A 27,766-nucleotide genomic window follows, 5' to 3' on the forward strand; every position below is an offset into this window, starting at 1 on the left:
CAAACGTGTCGATCAAACTGTTGCTCTAACCAATCAGAGTTCGAGTTGGCAACCCACGGCCTGCGGGAAGGAGCTGGAAACGTCAGAGGTTTCGCAAACTATGATTGGCTAGTCACATGATTGGTTAGTCATTAGACAATCATAGATTATCACTAGCTGCTAGTGATAAGAGCATACTGTCCAGAGCTAGCACACTGTGTCTGTAGCAAGCTGCATACGCAAATACATTGTTTTATCGATTTAATATCGGTTTTGTCAACCCACAATGGCTAACAGAGAAGAAATGGATTTGGTTGCAGATATTCTGTTAAAGCCATTTTCAATACGGATTTTTCAAGAATAGATGGGCATCATTAAGAAAGGTTGGACAGCTCCAAAGTGAGCAAAAACAGCAAATAATATTGCAATTTTATGATGTTATCATGAATCCACACATTCATAGTAAAGATTTTAACAGTTTAATGACATTATTTCGTATGTTTCTTTAAGTCACAAGTTATTTCCTGGCCAAACGCACATTCTAGTGGACGTGTAGTAATATTACACCAGACTCACAGCTGTGGATTGATTCAGACATAGCACTACTGAAGGGCCAGGGTTGATCTGCACGGCCAGCCACTGGTATTTGTTCATATAAATTATTACCAAATTCCGGTTATACTAAAGAAATGTGTAAAACTGAGTCAGACTATCTGATAGAACAAAAAAATATGTACACTTGTAAAAGTCATATTACATATGGATGATTCAACTCAATAAAAAAATAGAAATAAAAGCTGCTTCTCGTCATCCATTATTCAATTTTTGATCCGCTTTATTGCTTCTGATCAATCTTTTTTTTCCACACACTCACTAAGCTACTCCTGGGAGGGCCGATACGGACACACAACACGTGAAGGCACGCATCCGCTCCCTCATATTATGTCAGAAACTTCAACACATCCCATAAACTACGGTCAAGGGCACAAATGATACAAAAGTGCGAAGCCGGGTCATTAAGAGCTGTAGCAAACCCGATGCCAAATGCTTTCATGTGAAAAGCAGAGAGACAAAAGAGCACCCGGCCTGTCCACAGCTGCCTCCGACGACTTGACAGAGCACGGCTGCTGCGGCTCGCCAATTGACTTTTAATGTCGCCGTAAGGCCCCAAAGAGAGACGCAAATCAAAGAGTGCATTTTCCTCTTATCTCTTAAACGCCTAATTAAAGGGACTCTTTGCTTGGGTTCCTCCCATTCAGACTGATGCCTGTAATTAATTTCAGGAACCTATTCTTAAGAACTCGACTTGAGAGAATAAATTAAGAATCCGAAATTTCAGTGCTCACAAAAGCAAATTAATTATGTGCGGTTAAGAAAATTGTTACATTTTGCCTACTGAAAGTAAAGAAAATATAATTCCCTCCAGAGTAGAACGATTTTTGGAAGGCCCATGGTTTACCGTGAAAGAGCATGAGGAGCCATCATCGTATTGTGCAAACAGCTTTTATTTGACAGAGGGAAACGGTGAGAGAAGAGACAGAGTGAGAGTGAAGGAATGAAAAAAACCTTGAAGCTTTTCAAATGCAAAGAGCGCATCCATAGTCCTCCAATTGATGGCCCCAAAGAGGTTTGAAAGACCTTTCACCTCTATTCAAACCCTCAGTCTTTGCCCACTTGATGACATAGGAAAACACTCGGGTATCACAGTGGTAAGGAGCTGAACCCAATAAAAGAGATCAGCTTTCTCAATCCCCCCATTCTGCTTGGCCCAATCGCTGCTCACGCCCATCATGCCGGGGCCCAAACAGCTGATGCTAATTGATTCCCATGGTGTGGCTGAAGTCAATTCTCTTTAGCAGTTTAGTGGCTGGGGGTCATGCAAAGTGGCCCCAGCTGGGGGGCACTTTGGATGCAAGAGGAGAGCGCAGTGGGTTGGGGGGGACAAAACACACTCAAGCTGCCAGCTTCAATCAACAGGACTTCCTAAACAACTTAAAACAAACAAGGAACAAAAACAACAGTTCATTTGGTCACTTTTTATATCGACTCGTTTACTCTTAACCTTTCAGTGACGCCGGAGTGATCGCAACTCAACCAGCTGAAAGGTTAGCGACGGCCCGTGGAGGCGAATGAAGCCAAGCACGTTGCAGAAGGCGGTAGAAAGTGAAAGCGCACTTTTCAGAATGAACTGGAGGCTGCCTTGTGGTAGAGCGCCTCGAAGCTCTGAGTGGGCTTTTCATTGAATGGCACCAAACTGCAGAGCTAAGCCAAAGCGGGAATGGGGTAGAAGGAGGAGGAGGATGGGGAGGAAGGGAAAATATAGCTCCTTTAAAGAGCTAGAGGTTAAGAATGCCTTTCACTCACCCCCACTCCACCTCCGCCGCCACCTCTTTTCTCCTAAATAACATGTCCACCCCTACCATGGCCAATGAACTATTTAATGTGGATCTGAAAACACAGCACTTAAGATCTGCCTTACTCACTTCATTATACAGTATATCAGCATCACAAATTAGGGTCTTGTGAAAATACATCAACACCTTTAACAATAACAGTCAGATGCCTCATGTTAGGAGGATTTGTAGCAGGAAAGGCGTCTTACAGTGTTTTTGATGTGCATCAGTTAATACCTTAAATGTGTTGAGAATCGAGCCTAAAAAGGAATTTGGCAGCACTGTTTTAACAATAAAGCAGCAAAAAAGGTAGTTTACAGTGACGACGAGGTACTCTTAAGACAGCTAAGCGGTTGACACCTTAGGTGTCAAATTAGAGTTAATGCAAGTTTGAACCTCCACCTTTCGCTGCGCACACTCCCAGTCAACAACGTGGAGCTTTAAAACACCCATGTGAGCAAACCCGAAGCCCCAGTCCACATGCTGGCTGTCATTCAGACTTTTATTTTTAATTTCCCCTCACCAAGCTCTTACCCCTCACACACTCACTGACAACAAGGCACACTACAGCAGACATGCCAGCGGACTATCTGAAGGGAAGATGCATTTTCAGGGTGTTGGCTAGCTAGCTCCACGGCACAACACTTCCGGAGAACCGCTTATGCAAACCAAGGTGTTCAAGTTCATGTAAAGTGGGGAAGGGGGGCTCTCATCCTGTGTTTTTTTAACCACCACCAAAAATAATTGGGAAACATGTAATGGTGAAAAAAAGCTTGGCATCATATTACTATAAGTATTACAGTACTCCACAGACATTATGTTGAGCAATTACATTAAAAAAATGCATCACGATTTTCGAAATACATCTCTGAATTCACTGCCATTCCCAAATTGAAAATATGACGTGGAGCGGCATTCCCTAAATTTTTCGGGTTTCGTTTTCTCTTGCGGGGGGTGTCGATAAAGCGCTGGTCAGACATCTGGCAATGTTTTTTTTCCCTTCCAAGAGGGGGCAGCATTTGCCTTTTGTACAGCCGCTCCCATTTCAAGCACAGATAACTGCAGGCACATATAACTTAGGAATTAACTCTTTTTTTCTGATGAAAGAAGAGAGCCAAATGTTTCTTACGCTGCATTGAATGTTTATGTAGTCCTCAAACCCAATATTCTCTGGGTACTGGAATTTGAGTGAAAATGACAAAAACCCTGGCACTGGAGTGGTCACATTTTTGCATGTCTCGCAGTCAAAGTTAAGTTTAGAGTTTTTATTTTCCAACATTCGGTACAAAATAGAGTAAAAAGCGAACTCACCACACCTCCTGCCCACCAGCACCTGTCCCGCCAAGCAATGTCCGGCTGCTTCCGCCGGCTGCGCCAGATTCTTGGCCAGCTCGTAGTCCGAGCCAGCAAAGTGGAGGTGGAACTGTTCCCGGTTGATGGACTTCCTCAGAGTACGGATGGTCTTCCTCAGTCTTTTCTCGGAGCGTCGTCTCATGCAGTTCAGGTCACAGCCCTCTGCTGAGAGAAGAGCTAGATACCACAACTGTCTCCGGAAGGGGAGGAACGATGTCATCTTTATGTTCGGTGTCAATTGATGCCTTCCTTGGAGGCCAGCATGCAAATGTGGGCATGCATGGAGACAAAAACCCTCAAGATAAAAGACACACTTTCTCCCAGGAATAAGCCATGTCATTAAACTCTAAACACAAGATCCTTGAGCCCCAAAGTAGAGTCCACCACTATTGCAGCACACTCAAAACAGGAGATACTTTCACAGACAGAAGCAGCAGGAAGAGATGAAGAAGCAAAGACTGCAGGCAGGCAGGCAGGCAGGCAGAGACCAACCTGTTACCTCCTCTAGGTTCACATCCAGCTCAAACTCGGCCGTGATGGACGAGCCGTCTTCTTCGGCCGCTTTCCTGCCATGGCGGCTGCGCCCTCGGTGCGCCGACGACGTGCAGCGCAAGCTCACGTAGCTGAACTGCACATTCTCGGTGAAGAGAAACCTGCTGTCTGTAGACAGTGGGGAGAGCCTCATCAACAGTCAGACAACTATCAAGTGCCGTCGCCAAGAGGTCCAAATTAAAATAAAATGGGATGTTGTGTGATAGATTTCGTGGCACACAGAAGCCCTTTACATGTAGCAAAACATTCAGACCACATTTGATTTCAGGCCCGGGATCAGAGCAGCCCGTAAAAGAGTCTTGCGCTAATTCGACCCTCGCTTGTCATTGGCAGACGAGAGGGTGCGCCAAGACTGGCAAGACAAGCCAAACCACATCACTTGGCCCACAAATTTCTTTCACATATGCGTCTGCGTTTTAGCTTTGTTCTGAAGCAGCCGTAGTGTATGCTTGATCTTCTCTTCGAGGAGCTCACAAAAGTTCTTTTGTTAGTTATACAAAGCTTTATCCAGACTATTGTTGTTTTAAATGGGCTCTTTCCTTTAACGCAGAATCACCCTTCGCTGTGAAAAATGCATCTTGACCACTCCAAGAAATTAAATGAAGCGAGAGAGAGGCCTAAAAGACCGGGGGGGGGGGGGGGTGTTCAACTATTCAGCCGATACGTGTGTTGTTCAACAATAGACAAATTAATGACTATTGGAAAACCGCAGTTTTTGTTTACATTCAGACTTGGGCCTGCAGCCATCACGAGTTATGAACACCCTCGGTGCATCATGGAGACTTCAATCATGCTGCTGTTTCTTACTGAATAACAACTCCACTTAACAAGCAGATCTCGAACAAGAAGGAATAACACTTTGGAACTCTTTTGTGCCTTATGGCGATGTGAAAGGAGCTCTTATTGTAGATTTTCATCGATGCATTATTTTAATCAACCATGATACAAGGTCACTCACGGGTGTGCTGGAGCCTATCCCAGCTGAAGTGGTGAAAAATGAAATAAGATTGATTTATTTGCTACACTTTTCCTTGGACTCACTTTGGTGGCCAAATGTGAAAAGGCCGTCATTATATGGTTGTTTACGCTATGTTGTAATTATATTTCCTTCTCTTTTTGTTCACGTGTTGTTGCCCCACCACCCCTGCCTTTGGAGGAACAGGCCATTAGGTTATCAAATGTGCTTCCCTGCCAAAGTTGAGTGCACTTGTGTTGTATTGTCAAAACGTGTGTACCTGAACGTGCTGAGTTCAAGCTCTCTCTGAGTCGCTCCTGGCTTCTTTTTAAGTTGCACTTGGTTGTGCCCGACTTGAATGTGGCTGTGGTCTTAATGCGAGGCACACCGGTCAATTCTGGAGCTAGATGGTAAAAAAAAAATCCTTTTGATATACATAAACACTCAGAAAAAACACCCAAAGCCTCAGTAACGACAATCTTGCCACGAATCGCAGTGTTTTGTACTTGCCGAAACATTGCAAGCCACTGTTGTTCTTTTGTGCGTCAGCCAAGCAGGGCAGTGGCATTCCACAGGTCACGGTGTAGGAATCCTCCGTCCCTGAAAACACACACAGGGGGCCGTGGCACATACAAAACTTAGGGCCACAAAGGCAAGCGTGCAGCATGTAAGAACACGATGCGTCTGTCTGCGAAAGGATGTTGACGACTATTTGCACAACAGATTCCACAGCGGGTTAATGTTTAAATCATGTTTTATAACAACACAGAACCATTTCGGTCTCCTTCACATTCTTGACGGCGGGAGCGTGTCGTCATAATAAGGTTTAATGACATGTACGGGACTAATGGTGTTTCTTAAAGCGTCTGCATGTACCAACGCCTTGCCATGAGGCATTTCTTCAATGTCCCACTTGTACGTTGCAATGCAAGTATGAATTCAATGTCGAATTCATTCAGGAATTGAAAAGGTTGACGTGGAGCGCCATTCACGAATTTGTTCGGGTTTTGTTTTTCCTTGTGATAGAACGTTTTTATATACACATCCATAAACATCATATACGCATCCGTAAACATGTTACTTCATTTCAACTCATTCGTATGCTAGTTTAGTCTATATATAGATGTTTGTAGTTTATTTGATAACTTTGCGTATCATCATTTATCCCATCATCTTGCAGGGAGGGGGTGCAAATCAAGCCCCGGACAGACCTCTGGCATTTTTTCCCTCCCACAAGGAGGCAGTATTGTCCTTTTATACAGCCACCCCCACTTCCATTGCAGATAACTCAAGAGGCAAATAAGATCGGCATAAACTTATTTTTCTGATGAAAGAAGTGAGTCAAAGGTTTCTTGAATGTTTATGTAGTCCTAAAACTCCATATTCTGTGGCTCGTGCAATTTGATTGAAAATGACAAAAACCCTGGCATACTTTATCACATCGTCTGGCAGTGAATGAGTTACTCACTTCAAGTGCATGTGAAGATACACTATTTGTCCTCAGCGGACTTGTAGAACAACTGTGTCTTCCTTGTTACATTTTGTCCACGACGAGCGTTACTGAAGATTAACTAGTTATACAATTAATCCTTTCTAGTCAACGACTGTGTTCCACTAGTAAGTAATACAACTGGGCCACGATGTGCTCTGCTCCTGGACTCTATTAACACAAGAATAGAAGGTCCGTGTACTAGGATGCTCTTGATCCTCAAAAGCAGGATCACATGACATTTTATGGAAACTCTTCCCAGGTGTACGGAAGCCATTGTAGTTGCAGGTGGAGCTTTTCACTTCCTGTCCATGCCAAGTGGCCCGATTCTTTTGTCCACATAGTGCAATTGGATGTCTTTCTAGAGTCCATCTTTGCCTGAGAGTGAATTTCAATGAATCAGACATACGTGGAGGATGTGGATTTTTTTTTATCTGTGTCAGATCAAACAACTGCAGGATTATTAAAGACCGCGGTTATGAATGAATTGATGACAAATCCTTTTGAACAGCGCACAATATGAAGCAGATGCAAGAAGTGTTGTGTGGGCTGGAAACGAAAAGCCACCAAGGGCGGCACTGCCGTTAGAAGCAGAAATGTTTTTGTTTCAAGAACTTGGTCAGAGGTTAGTGATCATTGCAGAATTGTAGGAAATGTTCATCCCTGCTCTGCATAAATTAGCAAATTAACCATGCATAATTTTGCCGCTGTGAAATGTAAATTTCTCCACTGTGAGACTAATAAAGGCAAATCCAATCCAATCCAATCCAATATCACAGATAAAACAGGCACAATTTGTATAATAGTACCCCTAACATAAAATGCTCTACTCTAAAGTTAATCCTGAAACTATTAGATCTTACAAAATTCACTTTTGGCTCTCATTTTGTCAGTTATTTATCAAATGAAAATTAGTTAAAAAAGATTCAATGTGCATATTTTAAATTGCAGTAATTTTGATATAAAGTTGTGTCTCTCAGCATACAAGCCACCATCCAATTGACACACATTTGGCCATTGACAGAAAGATACAGTATGCAGAAAGGTGAACCCACTGAGTGTATTCTAAAAACAAAAACAAAACAAAAAACAAAATAGATACATATATGGTAGCCAAATAGTACTTCTGCTGGTATGAAAAGCAGAACTCCACCGTGGTATTTAGCAGCACCCATAACCATGAAGAATCTGCGCCAAATAGTATTTTATTGGATTGAATTGGATTTGCCTTTATTAGTCTCGCAGTGGAGAAATTTACATTTCACAGAAGCAAAGTTATGAAAGGAATGAAAGTAGAAAAACAAAATACAGGAGCTGCTGGAAAGGCAGCAACTCACGCGACACCGTCTTGAAGTCAAAAGAACAAAGAAATTATGATTATTATGATTACTAAATTCTACCCCTATGATTGCAAGCCAGAAAAAAACATTTCGTTACAATGTAGAATAAATATTCCACATAATATTCTATTGTGTGCGTGTGTGTGTGTGTGTGTGTGTGTGTGTGTGTGTGTGTGTGTGTGTGCGTGCATGAGTATGTGTAGAAATGACATCATCAAGCGAACACGTTTTACATATACACACACATATATTTATACACACGCTCACACACACAGTTTGCGCTTAACCCAACTCACCACTGCTGATATGAACTTGAGACTGGCATGTCAGGAAACAGCGATCGCCTCCCTCCTGCTTGCTACAGTTCAATGTCGGCTTTGAGGTGGCCTTTGCAGGTGGTAAACCCTCTGCCTCTAGATAGAAACCACAATAAAACTCCAAGGTAAAATAGGAATGCATTGGAAAGGAACATGAAGAAGAGGAACCCAATATTTGGATGGCGAGGACAGCATGCCTCTCATGATTGTCCAAGCGTACACGAGAAAGTGAGCGTGTGAGAATACAAGCGAAAAGAGAACAGAATTCAAAGTATCTCCTGTTTTTGACCCACACTCCCTCCGTCTTCCAAAAATGTCATTGATGCTTATTCAAAATGGCATCTTTTTCACGCAGACGAGGCTTTGACTTACCAATACAGTCCTTTTTGTTCCAGTGCAGCTTGTAGCCAGGTCTGCAGGAGCATTCAAACCCACCCAGGGTGTTCTCACAACCTTGCTCACAACCACCATTGTTGAGGCTGCATTCATTAATGTCTAAGAAAAGAGAGAGGAAGTAAGATTATATTGAGAGCTATTTTTCACGGTTCTGATAACCTTTTGCACATGGTGCAGGATAATGTTAAATGAACAACTATCCATGTTGATCAAAAGCAAATATTACTATTTATGTAACGTATTGGAGAAATCTCATGAGAATGTGCAGTTGTACCATTTCTTAATGTTTGAAACAACAATTGGTGCTACGGGTCTAGTGAAGCGCAACAGTGCAATTGAAAATCGCCCCCAACTACTTCCCAAAAAGCATGTTTCTCAAAACAGTATGGACCAATCCTTTACCGCTGTAAGAAAAAAATGGATACATATACAGATACCCTGTTAAACAAAGATCACACATAAAGGAGATGGTACACTTCAATCTCCCAAAAATTGTGAGTCAAGTGTTTCTCTGCGCGTTCACATGTCTCAAGCTCTACCTAGCCTGATCTCACCTCCACAGTGGGCCAGTCCGTACATGGTGTAGCCTTTGTTGCACAGACACTGAAAGCTACCGGGGGAGTTGACGCACGTGTGATCACACGTCCGCTCAAAGAAGCACTCGTCTATATCTGTAATCAGAAAAAAAAGAACATGTGACATAAAAGCAGAAAACTATTCATGAGGAGGGATTTCCCATCCACCCAGACAAACAGGTGGATTTGAATGAATGTTCAAACGGCTTTGACTGTGGCAATAATTACAAGGGAGAAGAAAGTAATATTTTAGCTATGTAACTACTATCAGTCTCTGATGTGTTACAAAGTTAAAATTTTTACCGAGTCTCAAGCACACGCGGTAGCACTGACCTACATACAGTATAAAACTTAAATCACAATAACTCATTCCCAACAGTGAATTATCTGCAGTTCATTGCGTTGCTGAAATAGATGTTTCTTTTTATTTAACCCTTCAGAATTTCGATTCGCCGCCTTGTGCCTTCCACAAGGCTCAGAGTCACGTTGGCAACTTTCAGTACTCCGATTGGTTGCGCAATGCTTTCTTTTGTTCTCTTTGTTTATATCTCTAATTGGCTTCACTAAAATGCAGATAGTATTTACAGGCTAGGATATACAGTGAAGAAAATAAGTATTTGAACACCCTGCTATTTTGCTATTTCTCTCACTTAGAAATCATGGAGGGGTCTGAAATTTTCATCGTAGGTGCATGTCCACTGTGAGTGAGATAGACTAAAAAGAAAAATCCAGAAATCACAATGCATGATTTTTTTTAATAATAATAATAATAATAATAATAATAATAATAATAATAATAATAATACATTACATTTTAAGCGCCTTTCAAAGCTCTCAAGGACACTTTACAGTCACAGACAAGCATAGGTACTATAATAAATAAAATATAATCACAAATACAATGCAATAAATAAAATACAATTACAAATAGAAACGAGAGAGCTTCACAGAAAATGCTATTTTAAATTGGTGGGTTTTGAGATGGGACGTGAAGGTGGGAAGAGAATCGATGTTACGAATGTTGGGAGGAAATGAGTTCCAAAGTTTGGGGGCTGCAAATAAGTATTTGAACACCTGTGTATAATCTAGAATTCTGACCCTGAAAGACCTGTTAGTTTGCCCATTAGAAGTCCACCTGCAATCCATGGATCATCCTGAATCCACCCCACACAATCATTTAGACTTTAACTTGTAACATTGCAATGACCAAAGAGCTGCCCAAAGACACCAGTACACAAAAGTGTACACCTCCACAAGGTTGGAAAGGGCTACGGAGGAATTGCCAAGCAGTTTGAAAGAAGGTCCACTGTTGGAGCAATCATTAGAAAATGGAAGAAGCAAAACATGACGGCCAATCTCAATCGGGGTGGAACACCTCGTGGTGTTCAATGATTCTAAGAAAGGTAAGGATTCATCCCGGAACTACAGGACAGGAGTTGGTCAATAACCTGAAAAGAGCTGGGAGCAAGGTTACTGTAGGTGGTACACTAAGACGTCATGATTTGAAATCATGCATGGCACAACAGGTTCCCCTGCTTAAACCAGCACATGTCAAGGCCCCGTCTTAAAGGACAACCGACGTCTCCGGACAAGTTGTGTCCATAATTTTTAAAATGGCTTCAAATGACTTCTACTGAGCGTATTTTACAAGATTCCACCGCATATAGCTATATTTTACGTTTTAAGACTCGCGCCTAATATTCAGGAAGTCTTGTTTTTGAGTTGGTGACGAGTCCGTACGTGACGTAACTAAAGGACCGCCCTTCACCGTAAAAAAGATGCATTGTAGCGGTCCTTCCATCACGTCAATGTATTTTGCTGTACCTGTTTGGTCCGGGGACCTCGTGTTGCACCCAAAAGCCTCCAGGAGGCCAGAAGAGGGCGTCCAAGCGCCATATAAGGAATTTATCAGCCTGTGGAAATGGAGGTGGCCACAGGAGGGCGCCATTTTGTGCCTCTTTTTTTGGGTGAGAGATTTTTCCCCAATGTTGCCTCAAAATGGCAAAAATACAATCTTTAATCGATTGTAAACATGTCTGCTTTCCTCTTCAAAACTATTTGAATCATATTCATAACTGGATGTGTAACAAGAAAACATATTCTCCGAATCTGAAGCCATTGTTTTGATTCACTAGCAATGCAAGACGTCTTGGCGTGACGTCACGAACTGGGGGAGGGACTTTGTGAAAATGCCCAATTCGCAGCTCAATTTTTTACACATTTTGGACACTTTAAGTCATTTTTATTGATTTGTGTTTTTCATTTGACTAAAAATATCATACTGCGTGTTTTCGGTATTTTAGATGCTATAAAACGTTTTTCTGGTATCAGTTAAAAAACAAAAAAGTGACGTCGGTTGTCCTTTAAGTTTGCATATGACCGTTTGGATGATACAGAGAAAGTTTTGTGATCAGATGAGACCAAAATCGAACTTTTCGGTCATCATTCCACTAAGCGTGTTTGGAGGAAGAAGAATGAAGAGCACAATCCGAAGAACACCATCCCTACTGTGAAGCATGGAGCTGGAGCATCATTCTTTGGGGATGTTTATCTGCACATGGGACAGGACAAGTGCACCGCATTAAAGAGAGGATGACTGGGGCCATGTATTGTGAGATTTTAGGGAACAACCTCTTTCCCTCAGTCAGAGCATTGAAGATGGATCGTGGCTGGGTCTTCCAACACGACAACAATCCGAAGCACACAGCCAGGAAAACCAAGGAGTGGCCCCGTAAGAAGCTTATCAAGGTTCTAGCATGGCTCCAGACCTGAACCCAATCGAAAATCTTTGTAGAGAAAATCGTTTTTTTTTTCACACTAGTTCATACCTTGACATGAGCGTTCATCCGTCAGCAACTTGAAGCCTTTTCTGCAGTTGCACTCAAAGCTGCCGATGGTGTTCCTGCAGAAGTGATCGCAGCCGCCGTTTTGAAGCTCACACTCATCAATGTCTGTTGACAAATGTTATATTTGTTAAAGTCATTATAAGTGCCTTACACGCTGGGTCCGAGAGGACAGTAATTTAATCTGTGCTGTATGTCATGCTTATTAGCATATTTGACAATAAAGCTGATTCAGACTTTGAAATGGAAATGTAAAGCTTTTGCGAATTGATCCCACAACATTGGTCTGCAGATTGTACCTACATGCTCTTTTTCCTCAGATACTTTTTTGGCCTACTTGGATGTAATTTATTAACTTTATTAGTAAAGTACTGTGTTGTGCTGCATGACTTAATCAGACTCATAGACGTGTACCCCGCACGAATAGCCTCTTGAACTGTCCCAGTAGACCCAAAATACCAATTACTAGTTTTGACTCACAAATATTGTATGTCCTGTTAGTATACAGTATCAAAGGTTTCCTTTAATTGTGATATTGGTGGAGGAAAAAAAAGCATTACTAAGAACATAGTTGTTCTACTAGTGCCCTTATTCTTTGGGGCACTCATTTTTTTTGTCCTCACAAGTCTGACAACTCAGCACAATAGTACAATACAGTAAAGAGATTTGATTTCGATTTATTTAATTTTATTTATTGACATTTATGAGTTTGATAAAGTTCTGTCACTTGTTTGCAGAAATGTCATTCAGTTGTGGAAGACCCTGAATTGTCCTATTTGAGAAGACAAAGAGTTGTATGTACAAGTACATGATATAAACTGTACATCATTAATATTAAATAAATGGTTTGTCATAACATCACGCGTCCTCCACAAGACGACAGAGTGGCATCGGTGTGGCTGATCTGAGCGACAGACTGACCTTTGCACGTTTTGGCATCCGGCTGCAGCGTGAAGCCAACGGGGCAGCTGCAGCGCACTCCCGTTGATGTGTCTTTACAAGTGCAGTCGCACCCGCCATTGTTGACTGCGCAGGTCTCTACAAGGATGACACACAATATGCAAATGTGTGGCAAAGACGAAATCCCACAATAGTCACGGCATCTTTCATTGATGGAAAAAATGGGTGTATCCAAGCAACCGTGGAAAGTTTTTCTATTTGGATTTCTCAACGGCCGTGTGTTTTGTTGCACTGCATATAGTATTATGACAATCACTATTGGATACTGTGATGTGACGTTACATTCATACATTCCCACTCTTTTTCTAAAATTACATTTTTGAGATGGCAAATTGACGTTAGAGATGACTTTCTTTCATTTGGAGTTATGTTCTCTTTTTTTACTAATAAACATGGTGAGGAAGCGGCATTGTTTGGGATGCTTTTTAGACCTTATTCCTTGAGCTTGAATTTCAAGCCCATGTACCCTTTTTTCATCACTTGTAAGACCATCCCTAAACTACTATTTGAAAATTTACCAAGGCAACTTGGAATTGAAGCGGATTTACATGGGGCAGGAGATGTGACACAATCTATTTTCGTCAATGGATGATACAGCTTGGTGTTTGCTTTCAACATTTAGCTTGTAGCAGATGTGCGCATTTCACCATGATTTCTCTGGTCCACTGGCGAAAAGGACACGTTGATCCTCTCCTCTTTCATCTAGAACTACTTCATACAACACACAGGGTGCAGAAAGTGCTTACGATTGAATGACTCTGTGTCTTTTGTGTCGTGTCACATTACTATTTATTATTATTATTATTATTATTATTATTATTATTATTATTATTATTATTATTTTACCTAAAGGTGGCGCCGCGAGAGTGGCTGCCTTTACAGCAGGTACTGTATTGTGATTTTTTTATTCTTCCTTTCCTTTCCTCTTACTTTCATCACTCTGCTGCGATAAAATGCAAATGTCTCGGTGGCAGGACTAATAAAGGCTAATCCAATCCAATGGCGCACTAGAAGCCATTCATAACTGAAAGTACTAGTAGAATATCACACACATGCTTAAACAACATCATGGCAACCATTAATAGCAATACTTTCCTTCCACTTCTGCTCACCACGACTGTATGACTGTTATGTGCAATAATTGGGCAACTCTGGCATGCTATCTGCCCAACTACATATTACCAGTAAGGAAAAACGACTCTTGGCAATTTTAGTGCTATGAGTGGCGTCCAAGAGGCTTATTTGTGCTTGCCTTCCAGCGGGGTCCAATCATGTTACGAGACAGGAAAATTGGCAGACTAATATATACAAATTACAATTACAATTTTTTCCGGTCTCATTTATTTGTATTTAAAAAATTGGGAGTGCAACCTCATTCTCATCAGTATAAAATAGAGCTGAGTGCCTTAAAGTGGATATCAAGGAAAATGAATCCGTTAGTCCTTGATACCCACCTGAATGATCTCTGATCTGGCCAAATCTGGAACTCCCCGGTTGTGAAAAACAAAACAAAAAACATTACAGGCGCTGTTATGGCACTAAATTGTCATACTGGTGAGGATAAAGTGTACAGTATACTAGAAAATGGAACTTTGACGTTAAGGCTATGGAATAAATGCTCCATCAGCTTTTCGTTGCACTGGCTTAAACTTGTCCTCGCAAAGAGCACGTTGTTCTTGTCAGGACAAGAGTCAGTGAGTCTTGTACCACTAATGCGTTTGGAAATTATGTCGACTTTGTTAATATTTCAAGTGTTATGCAGATTAATCAAGGATGCATTTTAATAAACAGTGGAACCTCAGTTTTCATGTGCCCTAGTTTTTAAACTATTCAGTTTTTCATGGGCTATTCATTATTGATCTGCATTGACCCAAAGTGTTTTGTGAATTACATATTTTTTTATGCAATTCAACAGACGGCAAGACAAGTCAAAACCATAAACCTCAGGTGAATTTTGATTTTCTAAATATAAGCACAGCGGATAATAAAAGTTTCACCACTATTTCTTGGACCGCATGATGACTTATTTCACAGTCATACATTAACAACCTCAAAATAGTTTGAGTGTGACTGCTAAATAAACCACAATCGGGCTCAATTAAATGTAGTGAGATTATGATGCGCTATGACGTTGAAGGGTTGATATTTGGCAGGCTGTTACATTAATGTTGAACAAAAAACATCCAAGGATTTTTGTGGTGTCTGGATGTAGTGAATTGGTTATACATTCTTTTGTATTGAAAAGTTTGTACCGTTCAAGTTTACTCAGACAATCTGGAATGAACAGATCATGAAAACATAGGTTATACTGAATAATATAACAGATGCCACTCCTTCCAACTATGCACAGGTCTCACACTTAATGCTCAGACCCGGCCATCAATATCATTTCTTGTGGCCCACTAAAGCAAATCAACTCCATTTTTTTGTTATAAAAGCTGAACCAAAATTGAATTGCTTTTGTTCATGGCAAGATAGTGCAACCATTTTCTTTGACTTCTGCCTCCATTCAATGTGTATGTATAAGTAATAATTCAATTATTTACATGGTTTTAGTCCGAAGAGAAACCATAACTATAACGTGACAACGAATTACATGATGACTGGACAACAATCACTCAATAGGAGAGGAGGTCTAATTATTATTACTGTACTATTATTATTATTATTATGTGTCGCCTTTGTTTTATTTACGGTTGCTTATGAACTTGAAATTGTTTATACGGCAGCCACACGTTTAGCAACATTTTATGAGTAACATGTAAAGAATGACCTTTAAATTTGTCAAATCCAAAGTGTCCTGACAAGGCTTTCACACACGGGCCTTCCCAAATGGAAGCAAAATGTGAAATGTGCCACACTGTCACAAGTGCATATTTTTCAGGGGAGAAGCAGTGGGCGAGACGGCGAGCGCGCAGTCATTTCACAGTTTGCTCAAAAGGCTGAGGAATGCTCTGGTTTACTAGACATTTTGCCTCTTCAACGCCCAGCGTTTCCTGGCAGCTCCGTATGCCATCACACAAGCCAATGGACTGACTGCTATATTACCCATCAGAAGCCTCCGCTTGACCCGTTTGTCCACCTCGGCGAAGGACGTGGCGTTGTGGTCCGACGACTCGGTGGTGGCCTCGTCTCGCTCTGCGACACAAAGCTTAGAGCTTAGGGCACACACTTACTAATCACACAAAACTGCTTGGGAAAAACAAAGCAAGTAGTAGCCATTCTACTCACACAGCAAACATGGAAAAAGCCTACACACCCTTGTTCAAATGCCAGATTTGTGTGATGCCCCAAAACATAGGACTGAGATAAACCATTTAAAAGTGTTCCCAATATTAATGTGAGCAGTGACGTTTATGAACCAATTGAGAAGGTTTTATCTGTCTGTCTGTCTGTCGGTCTGTCTGTTTATTTATTGAGAGGGACAGTATGTACAAATAAAAACTGAAATGATGTGGTCGGAATAACATATAGCGGTCATTCAAATGTAAGCATATAAACTCGTCGTCCTTGAGGAGGTGCCACTGATTAACCACAAAGCAAATTCAGATGTTTCAGTTAGCTGTTCTTGACGTGTGTGACTAAAGTGTTGGCTGCTATTTCAAAATAAAATGTCTTGCATAGTCTGATTACACTGGAAAAGCGTAAAAGTTTTGGACAATCCCACATTATTTTGTACAACAAAAACAAAACTGCTCAAACCTTTATCAACGCCATACTTACGAGAGAAACATGGTGTTGGTAGCATCATGCTTTGGGACTATTTTTTCTTAAGATGGAATCTTAGACAAGAGGAGGGGAATATGAACAGTTCGAAAAAGCAGACCATGTCATCACTAAACCCTCCCGCTTCTGAAAGAACGAAAATATCGGGAAAAATCAAACAGAATATCTGATTTTGATTTTAGAGGTAGTATTTCAAATGGTGGCAGGTGACATTCCCAATTCAATTGAGTTTGTATGTGATGAACACAGCAATGTCCCAATTTTAAAAGCATGTGCAGACATTTAGACAGACATTTAGTTCAACTGTCCTTTGCAATTGAAAATTTGTCTGGGACTCATGTTAAAAATAACAATCCAGTGTTTGAATAGGAGTGTGTAGATGTTTTCTACCCACTCTACACTGGGAAGTCGAGTGCCAAGAGTAATAATACAGTATCATTTTTCTTTTTCTGTCTGCTCACAAAAAAAGGTAAATCATGACAAAGCAATTGATTGCTGTCAAGACACCAAGCCAGAAAGAATGGATCACCAAATTAAAAGAAATGATTCAGTGGCTTGCCTTGAGACTGAGCATTAATGTCTGTATTATACAGCTTTTTACTTAAGGAAATTATTTTTTTCTTAGTTCCTTGACAGTGTTTTTTTTCCATTGATTCCGCTTTTATTTTTCTGTTTGCTTCAAAGCACGCAACTTGCCTGCTGCTATAGGATGAATGTAAGGTTTATCGAGACCATTGTGACACTAGGAAGGCTATTTTGAGGGACGCATTGGGTTGAGATTTTGTTTCAGGTTTGAGCCTCTCCAGACAAAAGAGGGCTTACTCCATCTTACGTTGATTTTAGTCATGATGAGCGGAAGCCTATCCCAACTGACTTTGAACGAAAGGCGGGTTAACGCCATGGACTGGTTGCTTTCCAATTAGAGTGGCCTAACTTTTGTTATTTTGCAGGAAACTCAAACGCTTGAATTTTACAAAAGCAATACAATATTCCCATTCACTTCAGAAAAGGATAAATATGGAGTTAGCCCCCTTGCAGTAATCTATAGCTAATGTCCACCGTGCTTTAAAGGACAACCGACGTCTCCGGACAAGTTGTGTCCATAATTTGAGAAATGGCTTCAAATGACTTCTACTGAGCATATTTTACAAAGATTCCATCACATATAGCTATATTTTACGTTTTAATACTCGCGCTGAATATTCCGGAAGTCTTGTTTTTGAGTTGGTGACGAGTCCTCACCCGATGTCACTGAAGGAACACCCCTGACCGAAAAAAGGAGACATTGTAGCAGTCCTTCCATCACGTCGATGCATTTTGCTGTACTTGTTTCGCCTGAAAATTTCATGTTGCACCAAAAACAGGCAGAAGAGGGCAACAAAGCTCCGTGTAAGGAATCAATCAGCCTGTGGAAACGGGCTGATTAATTCCTTACACGGAGCTTTGTCGCCATTTTCTGCCTCTTTTTAGTGCTACATTCACCCCCCCCCCCCCCATTGCCTCAAAATGGCACGGAATAAATTCTTTAATCGATTGCAAACATGTATGCTTTCCTCTCCAGAACTATTTGAATCATATTCATAACTGGATGAGTAACAAGAAAGCATATTCTCCGAATCTGAAGACATTGTTTTGATTCTCCAGCAAGGCAAGACGTCTTGGGGTGACGCCACGAACAAGGGGGTGGGACCTTCTGAAACTGGCCACTTCCGGGTTCATTTTTTTTTTTGGAGATTTTGGACACTTTAAGTCATTTTTATTGGTGTTTTGCATTTGACTAAAAATATCATACTGCGTGTTTTGGGTATTTTAGATGCTATAAAACGTTTTTCTGATGTCAGTTAGGAAACAAAAAAGTGATGTCGGTTGTCCTTTAAATGAGCAGTAATTTGTTATGCGTTACTTTCGTCTGTCTGTATGTTGCGAGTCAACAACTGAAAAAAAAAATCGTGAATCCAAAATAACACTGATATCGGTGGTCGTCTTGCAGCTTGTTTACACTTGCGATTTTTGGCTGTGTTGTGTGTGTGCAGCGATCTCAGCACAACAGGAGACCCAATTTGGAGCGAAGTCTGTACAGATATATGTTTGGACCTCACACGCACGCGCACACACACACACACACACACACACACACACACACACACACACATGCACGCACGCAAACTTAACACCCGCCACGGTGGAGCAAAGATATCACCTGATATCTGCAGCCTGATCCCTATCCACTCAGAGAGCTTTCCCCCCCGCTACCGTGTTTTCATTCATTCATCAAAATAATCTCTGCTTGACTAAAGAAACATAGTTTGCAACTAAACTGGCTCCCGGCCTGTGCGCTCATCGACTTGCGGTGGACTTTTCGTTCTATTTTGACAAGAAATATGACAAAACACACTGAAAAAGTATTTTGACAAGCAGTTTTGCTCTGTTCCTTCTCCCCTGTGTAGGTCTGAGGTTGGAAAAGATCCTTAGCCCCACTCACAATATCTGTTTTTATAGCTGCACCATTCCACCAAATGGAAATATTCTGGGTGCCTTTTTGGACAGCTTCATACACATTCACCCAAAACGATTCTTGACATATTTGGTATCTTTGGAAAGTCTAGGATGTGATATCCAATAAAACTTTGCACATTTGCGTCTGCATGGTCTGCGCACCATGGATTCACACTTGAGAGACCTGCAGGGAGGTTTGCGTGATTTTTACATCTTCAACTCCGACTATAATGGAATATTAATCTAGGGGGGATTGTGAGGCATTTACACAAGTGATGGTTTGCCAGATCTTTATCAGGTTTAAACAAGGGTCGCGGGCATGCTGGAGCTTATCCCAGTTGTCTTCGGGCAGTAGGCGGTGTACACCGCGAATCGGTTGGCAGCCAATCGCAGGGCACACAGAGATGGACAACAATCCATGCTCACGCTCAAACCTTAGGACAATTAGGAGTGTTCCATGTGTGTTTTTAGAATGTGGGAGTACAGGCACAGGGAGAACATACAATCTCCAAACATGAAAGCTGGAGCCGGAATCAAACCTTGCACCTATGCCCTGCGAGACTTAACATGGTAACCAGCCGTCCACTGAGCCATCAGATTTAATTGACTGAAATACTCGGAAATTAGAACATTTCACCACAAAGTTAGGACTTTTTTTTAAATAATCTAATTTTGAATTTAAAACAACTGGCCAGTCTTTCTGCCTTTGTCAAACTGGTCTTTTAGCAGCTTTTGTATTGGACAGCGATACTGTATAATGGGCAAGCTATCATATGTTGAAACTGGCATACAATGTACTTGAGAACATAATAATCATTCCATACACAAAGTTGTGAGGAGAATATTAACATTGGAAAGCCATTTGAGCATTTATTCACTAACCTTGATATCCCACTTGGGGTCTGTGTAAGCATAGACTCTTTGTCTTCATATGTAAGGAAATTCAGCAAACGTATTGAACAAACAGTGCTGTTATAAAGTGATTGTGTTGCCCCTCTTCTAGCTCAACTTTTGGCCCACTAACACAACCGTAAGTTTGAATATTTATTCAACATGCTAAAAAATGTTTTATATCCTTCTTGCTGGATTTCCATTTCCCTTTTGTTCTGTGTCAGTTTTACAGTAAATGTCAGCCTAGGACCAACAAATAAACAGCTAAAAGTCAGCATGCATTTGGAGAACTCTGCGAGAGCGAGTCCTCTTTGTGGTTCTTCAGTGATTTTCTGCAATTGTCTCCCAGAACTCGGACTCTGATAAGTTTAAGTGAGTTGGAATAAGCATTGAAATTTGTGTGAGGGATAAAACTATAGGATCTTTTTATTTTGTAGATTTTCAGTCTACTAGAGATGTGTCATGAAGTGTACGAGTGATTCTGCAAAAGTTACTTAGCTCAGTTATTAAAGGTAGAAAATGTCATGTTTGACACTAATAATTTAAATTTGATTAACGCACAGGCGGACAGATGCTGAGCTCCATTGACATGTGTGGTGGATCAAGAACGAACAACAAACGCAGTGGATCACTGTATTACAGTATGTATATCTTCTAAATCATCCCACTGGGTGGCACAGATACGCGGGAAGCCTGCCACGGCACGGATGTGCTTCCATCATGGCCGTCCTTTCGTGACACCAGTAACATTTCAGAGAGTGAAAGGTGCTGCTTTGATTTTGATTGGTCATGACTGGTCCCACAGTAGCGGACCACCCCCTATGTGCTCATCTGTGAAATCACTCGCGGGTCTAACCCGTCTTCGAACAGAGATATGCCATGCGTAACCCTGGATTAACACGGTTGCAAAAGTAGAGCCTATGGTGTTCAAAACAGAGGTTCCACTGTTTGTTTTTACATGTCATTATGTATTTCTTATAAATATAAATAGATAGATAGACAGATAGATAGATATTAGCTAGTTTAACATGGGACAGTATTGCCATTTGTGTGTGAATGTGAATGTGAATGTGAATGTGTGTGTGTGTGTGTGTGTGTGTGTGTGTGTGTGTGTGTGTGTGTGTGTGTGTGTGTGTGTGTGTGTGTGTGTGTGTGTGTGTGTGTGTGTGTGTGCGTGCGTGCGTGCGCGCGCACATATGACATACTGTATACAATAACGGATAGAAGGTAAAAAGACTTACCAACACACGACCTCCTGTCAGGCTGCAGGGTGTACCTGATATGACACTTGCATATCGGGCCACTATCTGTGTCTTCACAGGTGTGCTGGCAGCCTCCATTGCCATGGTTACAAGTCACTACGGGGGTCAACAACAGGCAACTATGAGCCACACAGTCAGCAATCCGAAGCCCTCAAATGCATGTGCATCTGTGGGGTTTGTGGTATAGAGAAAGATTCACATGTACATATGCAGCCTCTCTGGTTGTGTGCCAGCTCGAACCCTGGGCGACACTCGCAGGCCACGCCTCCCTTGGGTGACTCTTTGCAGATGTGGGCGCAGCCATGCTCTTTATTCATACAGTTGAGGCCCTCTAGGATGCACAGGGGAACACAATGAGGCTCTCTCGACTCCTACAGTGAGCGAGCAACTCCACACAAAAAGCACTTAGAGATTAGCCCAGGGCTGATTGTTCTCACGCTTTGGAACGATCCAAAAACATTAACTGCCTTGTCATTAACAGCTAAAGAAATACAGTGGTACCTCAAAATATGAATGTAATTCATTTTATGTCTACATCCAAAAGTAAAAAGTAATTGTATCTCAAATCACCTTTTTCCATTGAAATTGATGGAAATGACATTAATCTGTCTCTGTTTTCTCCAAAAGTACAACAAAAATGGTTGTATTTAAGTATTATAATGAGGAAAAATAGCACTCATTTATTATCCGAACCACTTCATCCTCGCGAGGGTTACTGAAGCCTATCCCAGCTGTCTTCGGGCAGTAGGCCGGGGACACTCTGAACCGGTTTCCAGCTAATCGCAGGCACACAGAGCTAAACAACCACTCGCGCTCGTACTCACGCCTAGGGACACATTTTGGTGTTCAATTAGTCTGCCATGTATTTTTTTGGAATGTGGGAGGAAACGGGAGGACCCGGAGAAAACCCACTCAGAACTGGGGAGAACATGCAAACTCCACCACAGGGAGCGGAATTTGAACTCATGACCTCTGCACTGTGAGGTCGATGCGCTAACCACTCGACTACCTGGACGTCTGAAAAATATGTATGATATTAAACTAAATTAAACAAGTTACCCATTTCACGGTAAGATCAGAGCATTGTCATCAAATGGTGAGCATAGTTTTGCTTTTTTGAATGTTGCTGTGCCGGTGACCATTTTGTGTTTGGGAGCGTTTTACTGAGCATCTTCATCTTTATTAAGTTCATCGAGTTGCTTGTTCTGTAACCACAAGAGGACATAAGCCAGTGTCTTCTAGTGCCGGTCTCAAGCCCGGATAAATACAGAGGGTTGGGTCAGGAAGACGTAAAAGCTTGGCCAAAACAAACGTGAATCAAACCTCGGAAGATAGAGGACACTGATTCGCTGTGGCGACCCCTTGAACAGAAAAGCCGAAAGGAAAAGAAGAAACTAAATTAAACAAACACACCTTGGTTACCTGGGAGCAGTATAAGACTGGCAACTTATGATACTGCTTATCGACATTACATTAGCCACTTATCTTTTTCAGGCAAAAGACCGGGTATGCCCTGAACTGGTTGCCAGCCAAACGCAGGCCACACATTAGCAAAGAGAATGTGCTAACCAGTTGCTCACTGCGTCGCCCTACACTGTTCATTGAATCGTTAATATGAATCGCTTTTGAGATCTGCGCAAACCACGGCTTTTTGCATCAGCCAATCATATTTTAGTATGTCATGTCCTGCATTAAGATTCAGAATAACGCTTATTGAGATGTTTGAATTCCATCCTAAGGTCATCCATATTCCACGTAGAGGATAAAGAATATATGACTGTGAGAATTGTTAGATATTATCTGTCTACCTCTTGCCGTGGTTTTTATATGTATACACGAAACGTAATTCACTTGTTTATTTTGACAGTAATTTTAAACTAGTGATGATTTCTTCACTATTTTCCAAACTGTTATTTAGTGTAAAGCGCATTGAGTTGCGTGCACTCACAAAGTCAAATGCCTCTTGTGTGCGCTACTGGGCTTGATGATTTCAGCAGGAAAATCAGATATAATGCATTTATAAAGATGGGTCACAACTGAGTGGACAGGTCCTCGAGAATTAAAAGACCAATCAGGAACCAATGGAGTGGAGAGCACAAAGATGCTCCAATGTAATGTGTCACACAGAGCACATATGGGCAAGAGTTGCATTTATTAACTTGTTTTGTTCTCGGGATGCAGACATCCTTTTTTCCCACAGCGTGATGCTGCCGCAGATGAATAGCGAGGACAATGCAAGGCTATCAAAGTCTTGAAATTGGGTGAGAATTTCTCACGCGCGATGAAACACAAGCATCGTAAAAACGCACTTCAAAGTTTAAATGTTGAGAGATTCAATGTTTATGAAGTTATTTGATCATTTATTCAAGTATTTTGATAACAAGTTGCCAATTTTATTGCAGCGAAGCATGTCCGGCCTCGTACTGACATTCATAAAGTTACATTGTGAAGGTTCACCTCCTTACTCATTTCACTCATACACAATTATGAGTTGTTCTATGCAGAGGACAAAGAATATGTTAGGTATTTTCTACACGTGTACATGTTTGTGTTTTACATTTTTTGTCAGACTTTTTTTCAATGACCAAAGACACCTTTGGCCTTCAAGTACGAATCAATTGCTAGATAGAATTGATATTGAATAATGTATAAGACCAAAAGGTTCAAAAATGTTCAGTAAGACGCAGCCACTCGATTGGTGTGCTGAATTGTTTTCCAAGTGAGGATTGTACTAGTACTATACGTGGACCCGCACATAGAAATAAAGGAAAGCAAATAAATGCTCAGATGGCTTTCAAAACATGCCGACTCGTTGGGCCAAGTCGTGTAACACTATAGTTTACCAGTCACGTTTGCAACTAGTAGGCCAAATGTGGCACAAGCGAATCCCTAAAATGTCTTAGTAGTGAGAACAAATAACACACTAGGCTGAATAAGAGGTAGAACAAAATGAATGGATGTTTTTGAAACTGAATCAGATATTTAGCAGGAATAAAATTCCAAAATCTGATCCTTTGGCTGTTTAATTAAAAATCTAAAAATAAACACATTTTTGTTCCATTATCACTGATAAGAATAAAACATGGACTCCAGACAGAACAGTTTTAATCTTAACAACAAAGGAAAATGGGCAAAAATCAGCCAATTTTGGGGCGGAGGGGGGGGTTATTTAGTGAGGAATGCCTGAATGTTATTACATGTATCTTTGTCTTAGGCGGTGATTTGTCTATGTGCCAAAATAGATCCCCACCTCACTTTTTATAAATTTTAAGATCACTCATATAGATTTCTTTGCCCACCTGATTGTTTGGGCACCAAATATGAAAGATATGTGCTAAAGAGTGAAACTGCTTTGCATCCATAAGTGCATGCATGTAGTTGGCATGCTGCACACTCACCAACAGAGCGATGGATGCACGTGTGCTGGTTGTCACTGAGGAAGAAGCCGTCTTTGCAGCGGCACTCGTAGCTGCCCATAGTGTTGACACAAGTGTGCTGGCAGCCGCCGTTGTTGAACTTGCATTCATCCACATCTGAAATTCAAAGTCGGAGGGATTCATGGAGGTGTTTACGACCAGGGGTGTCCAAACCATGACCCGGGCGAGAGGGAATTTGGGGCCCGTCATCAGTTTTTTTGGGCAGACGGTGGTATATAAGTACTAAAATGAAAAAAATCGGGGCCGACTATATATACAATGTATGTAAAAAGTCTACATACCACTGGTGAAATGCCAGTTGTTTTGTGATACATAAAATCAGACCAAGTTAAAAAAATAGTTCAAAACCTTTTTCCAACAATGATCAAATAATTGTACAAGTTTTGTTCAAGACCATGAAAGGTGAATTGGTGGATTTATTGCCATTAACTCATTCACTGCCGTTGAAATTGAAAATCATGACGCAATTTCTGAATTTGTTCGGGTTTTGTCTTTTTCTCGCAGGGGTGTGCGTTTAAAGCTTCGGTCAGACCTCTGGCAATGTTTTCTATCCCACGAGAGGGCAGCATTTATATTTGGTTCAGCTGCCCCTACTTTCAAGGCAGATAACTCTACAACTAAGTAAGCTCGAAATAAACTTTTTTTCTGAAGAAAGAAGAGAGTCTAAGCTTTGTCACACTGCATTAAATGTTTATGTAGTCCTAAAACTTAAGATTCTGTAGGTCCTATATTTTGAGTGAAAATGACAAAAACCCTGGCACTGGAGTGGACACATTTTGCACGTCGTCTGAGTTAATACATTATAGATTAAAGCTAGTTCCTAAAAACAAGACAGAAAACTAAGTAGCATGCAGTTGTGGACTTTGTGGTTGAATTTTCACCATTTCAGGTGTGCCCATTTTAGGGGACGTGGCTAAAATGACTTCACAAAACACATTTTGGATAAGTCGGTCCTATTTCGCTACATAAGAACCCGAACGCCTTAGATTGCGTCAACCTTCATTCAGCACAATTGCGACATGCTGTTAGTTAGCTAGCTATGCGAACACCATCGAAATATATGTTTTCATTTGGTAGTCTGCAGGTGTCACCCCTTGCGAGCACTTCATTATTGGCCGTGAGTGTGCGTACATCACTGTGAGAACGACAGAAGCTTTGACAGGTGTAAACGCTTGAGAGCGCTGGGATGCTTAATTTGATATATTTTGTGTTTTTTTTTTAATAATCTCACAGTTACACGAGGTTCAAGTAAGGTGAGTCGTAATTGATCATTACTTGAGTGAACAGTGAGATCATTTTCTCTGCCTGAGATAGATAAACAACAGAATGATTTTGCAGCTTAACTTACTTATATGTTCCACACTTGCAACATGCATCAGAATGTCGTGTTTAGATGAATGGGGCTGCATAGAACATATTCCTTCAAGGAAAATGTTTGGGTTGACTGCCCCTTTAACAATACTCTCTGTGGTGTGGCACATTTCCAAGAATTTCCTAATGGACTTTAATCTTTTGCAGAAGGGAAGTAAAAATTAATTACAGACTTGATGTGGTTGCAAAAGTGTTCACAACTTCTGGTAACAGATGATATGCCTTCCATCAAAATTAACCAATGACATTTTAAGTTAAATGTGAGCCGGCACTCTGATTAACCCCGAAATAAAGTGTGGGTGTTCTACAAGGCTTTTCCTGGCATTTTGGAGAGGGGGGGGGGGCGTTTTAAAATTTTGCATTTGTTTTTTTTTTACAATGGTAAATAAAACTGAAATGTCAAAGGGGCCCTTGCATTGCTTGTTTTTTTTCTCTGAATGCAGCATTTGGTAGAAAAAGTTTGGACATTCCCTGGTTGAGATTCATTCGTTCAGCTGAATCAGCAAATGCAAATTCATCACATCATTGTGTTGTTGCTTGTTCCAAACATACAGTGAATACAGCTTTTTCATATCATTTCAGACATAAATATTTATCTGACTTTTGAGCGTGCACGAACAAAACCAAAACTATTTGTCTTAGGTTACATTTTCTCTCTGAGTGTGACTTTCAAAGCAAGAAAAGAACTCCCGAGCCAGTGTGAGAAAGTTTGTACGGCGCCAACACAAATGTGATGTGTGCCATCAAAATGGCCCCCAGCTGATCTTACCTAAACAGTTGTGACCATCGTGAGCCAAATTGAAGCCGTCGTAACAAGTGCAGCGATAATTTCCTGGTATATTGTTGCATTCGTGTACACAGCCTCCATTGTACTCAAAGTCGCATTCATCAATGTCTAGGGAGTAAGCAGCACATAAATCATTGAGCTTAAGTAACAGGAGTACAGTACGGCCCATTTGCCAAAAGGAATGGGCTAATGATGCTATGTTAAGAGGGGGGCATCAAGGACATACTATAATTCTTCTCACGTACTACTGAAATGCTCTCATACGCACTCCTGAAAAGCTCTTGTGTGTGCAACAAAAATTCTCACATACAATATTCAAACACTCACATCCACACTGCTGACTTTCACACTCACTACTGAAATGCTCTCTGGGACAAAAAAAATGAATCATTCTCATTCACACTACTGATGCTCACGACCGAAATGCTCAAATTCTAACTAATGCAGTACTTCTATGTATACAATACTGAAAAGCTCTTTTTTTATTGTGAAACAATATAACACACTACTGAAACGTTCACTCACAACATTGAATTGTGCTCATCCAGCAAACGAAATGCAAACGAATCTCTCTCCCTCCCTCTCTCTCTCTCTCTCTCTCCGTTTCTCTCTCTCTCTCTCTCTCTCTCTCTCTCTCTCTCTCT

The 27,766-nt window shown here is 41.1% G+C and overlaps 1 protein-coding gene across 11 annotated transcripts in view; it reads right to left on the reverse strand.

Annotated features, from left to right (window-relative positions):
* scube2 (signal peptide, CUB domain, EGF-like 2) overlaps positions 1-27,766 on the reverse strand; it is a 40,453-nt gene that overhangs the window by 11,157 nt on the left and 1,530 nt on the right. For 2 of the 11 annotated variants that reach the window (XM_088992430.1, XM_088992429.1), the window contains exons 3-16: positions 27,105-27,230; positions 24,926-25,060; positions 21,733-21,858; positions 21,507-21,623; positions 16,201-16,290; positions 13,114-13,230; positions 12,178-12,300; positions 9,329-9,445; positions 8,751-8,873; positions 8,358-8,474; positions 5,743-5,832; positions 5,513-5,635; positions 4,218-4,385; positions 3,684-3,890 (exon numbers count right to left, since the gene is read on the reverse strand). In XM_088992430.1, coding sequence (XP_088848556.1) covers positions 3,684-3,890; positions 4,218-4,385; positions 5,513-5,635; positions 5,743-5,832; positions 8,358-8,474; positions 8,751-8,873; positions 9,329-9,445; positions 12,178-12,300; positions 13,114-13,230; positions 16,201-16,290; positions 21,507-21,623; positions 21,733-21,858; positions 24,926-25,060; positions 27,105-27,230 — 1,779 coding nt within the window. Of the gene's footprint in view, positions 1-3,683; positions 3,891-4,217; positions 4,386-5,512; positions 5,636-5,742; positions 5,833-8,357; positions 8,475-8,750; positions 8,874-9,328; positions 9,446-12,177; positions 12,301-13,113; positions 13,231-16,200; positions 16,291-21,506; positions 21,624-21,726; positions 21,859-24,925; positions 25,061-27,104; positions 27,231-27,766 lie in introns of all 11 variants that reach the window. The other 9 variants (XM_088992427.1, XM_088992426.1, XM_088992435.1 and 6 more) reach the window with 8 other exon arrangements.

Source organism: Hippocampus bargibanti, linkage group LG03, assembly GCF_051943395.1.
Source record: "Hippocampus bargibanti isolate YZ-2025 linkage group LG03, ASM5194339v1, whole genome shotgun sequence".
NCBI lineage: Eukaryota > Metazoa > Chordata > Actinopteri > Syngnathiformes > Syngnathidae > Hippocampus > Hippocampus bargibanti.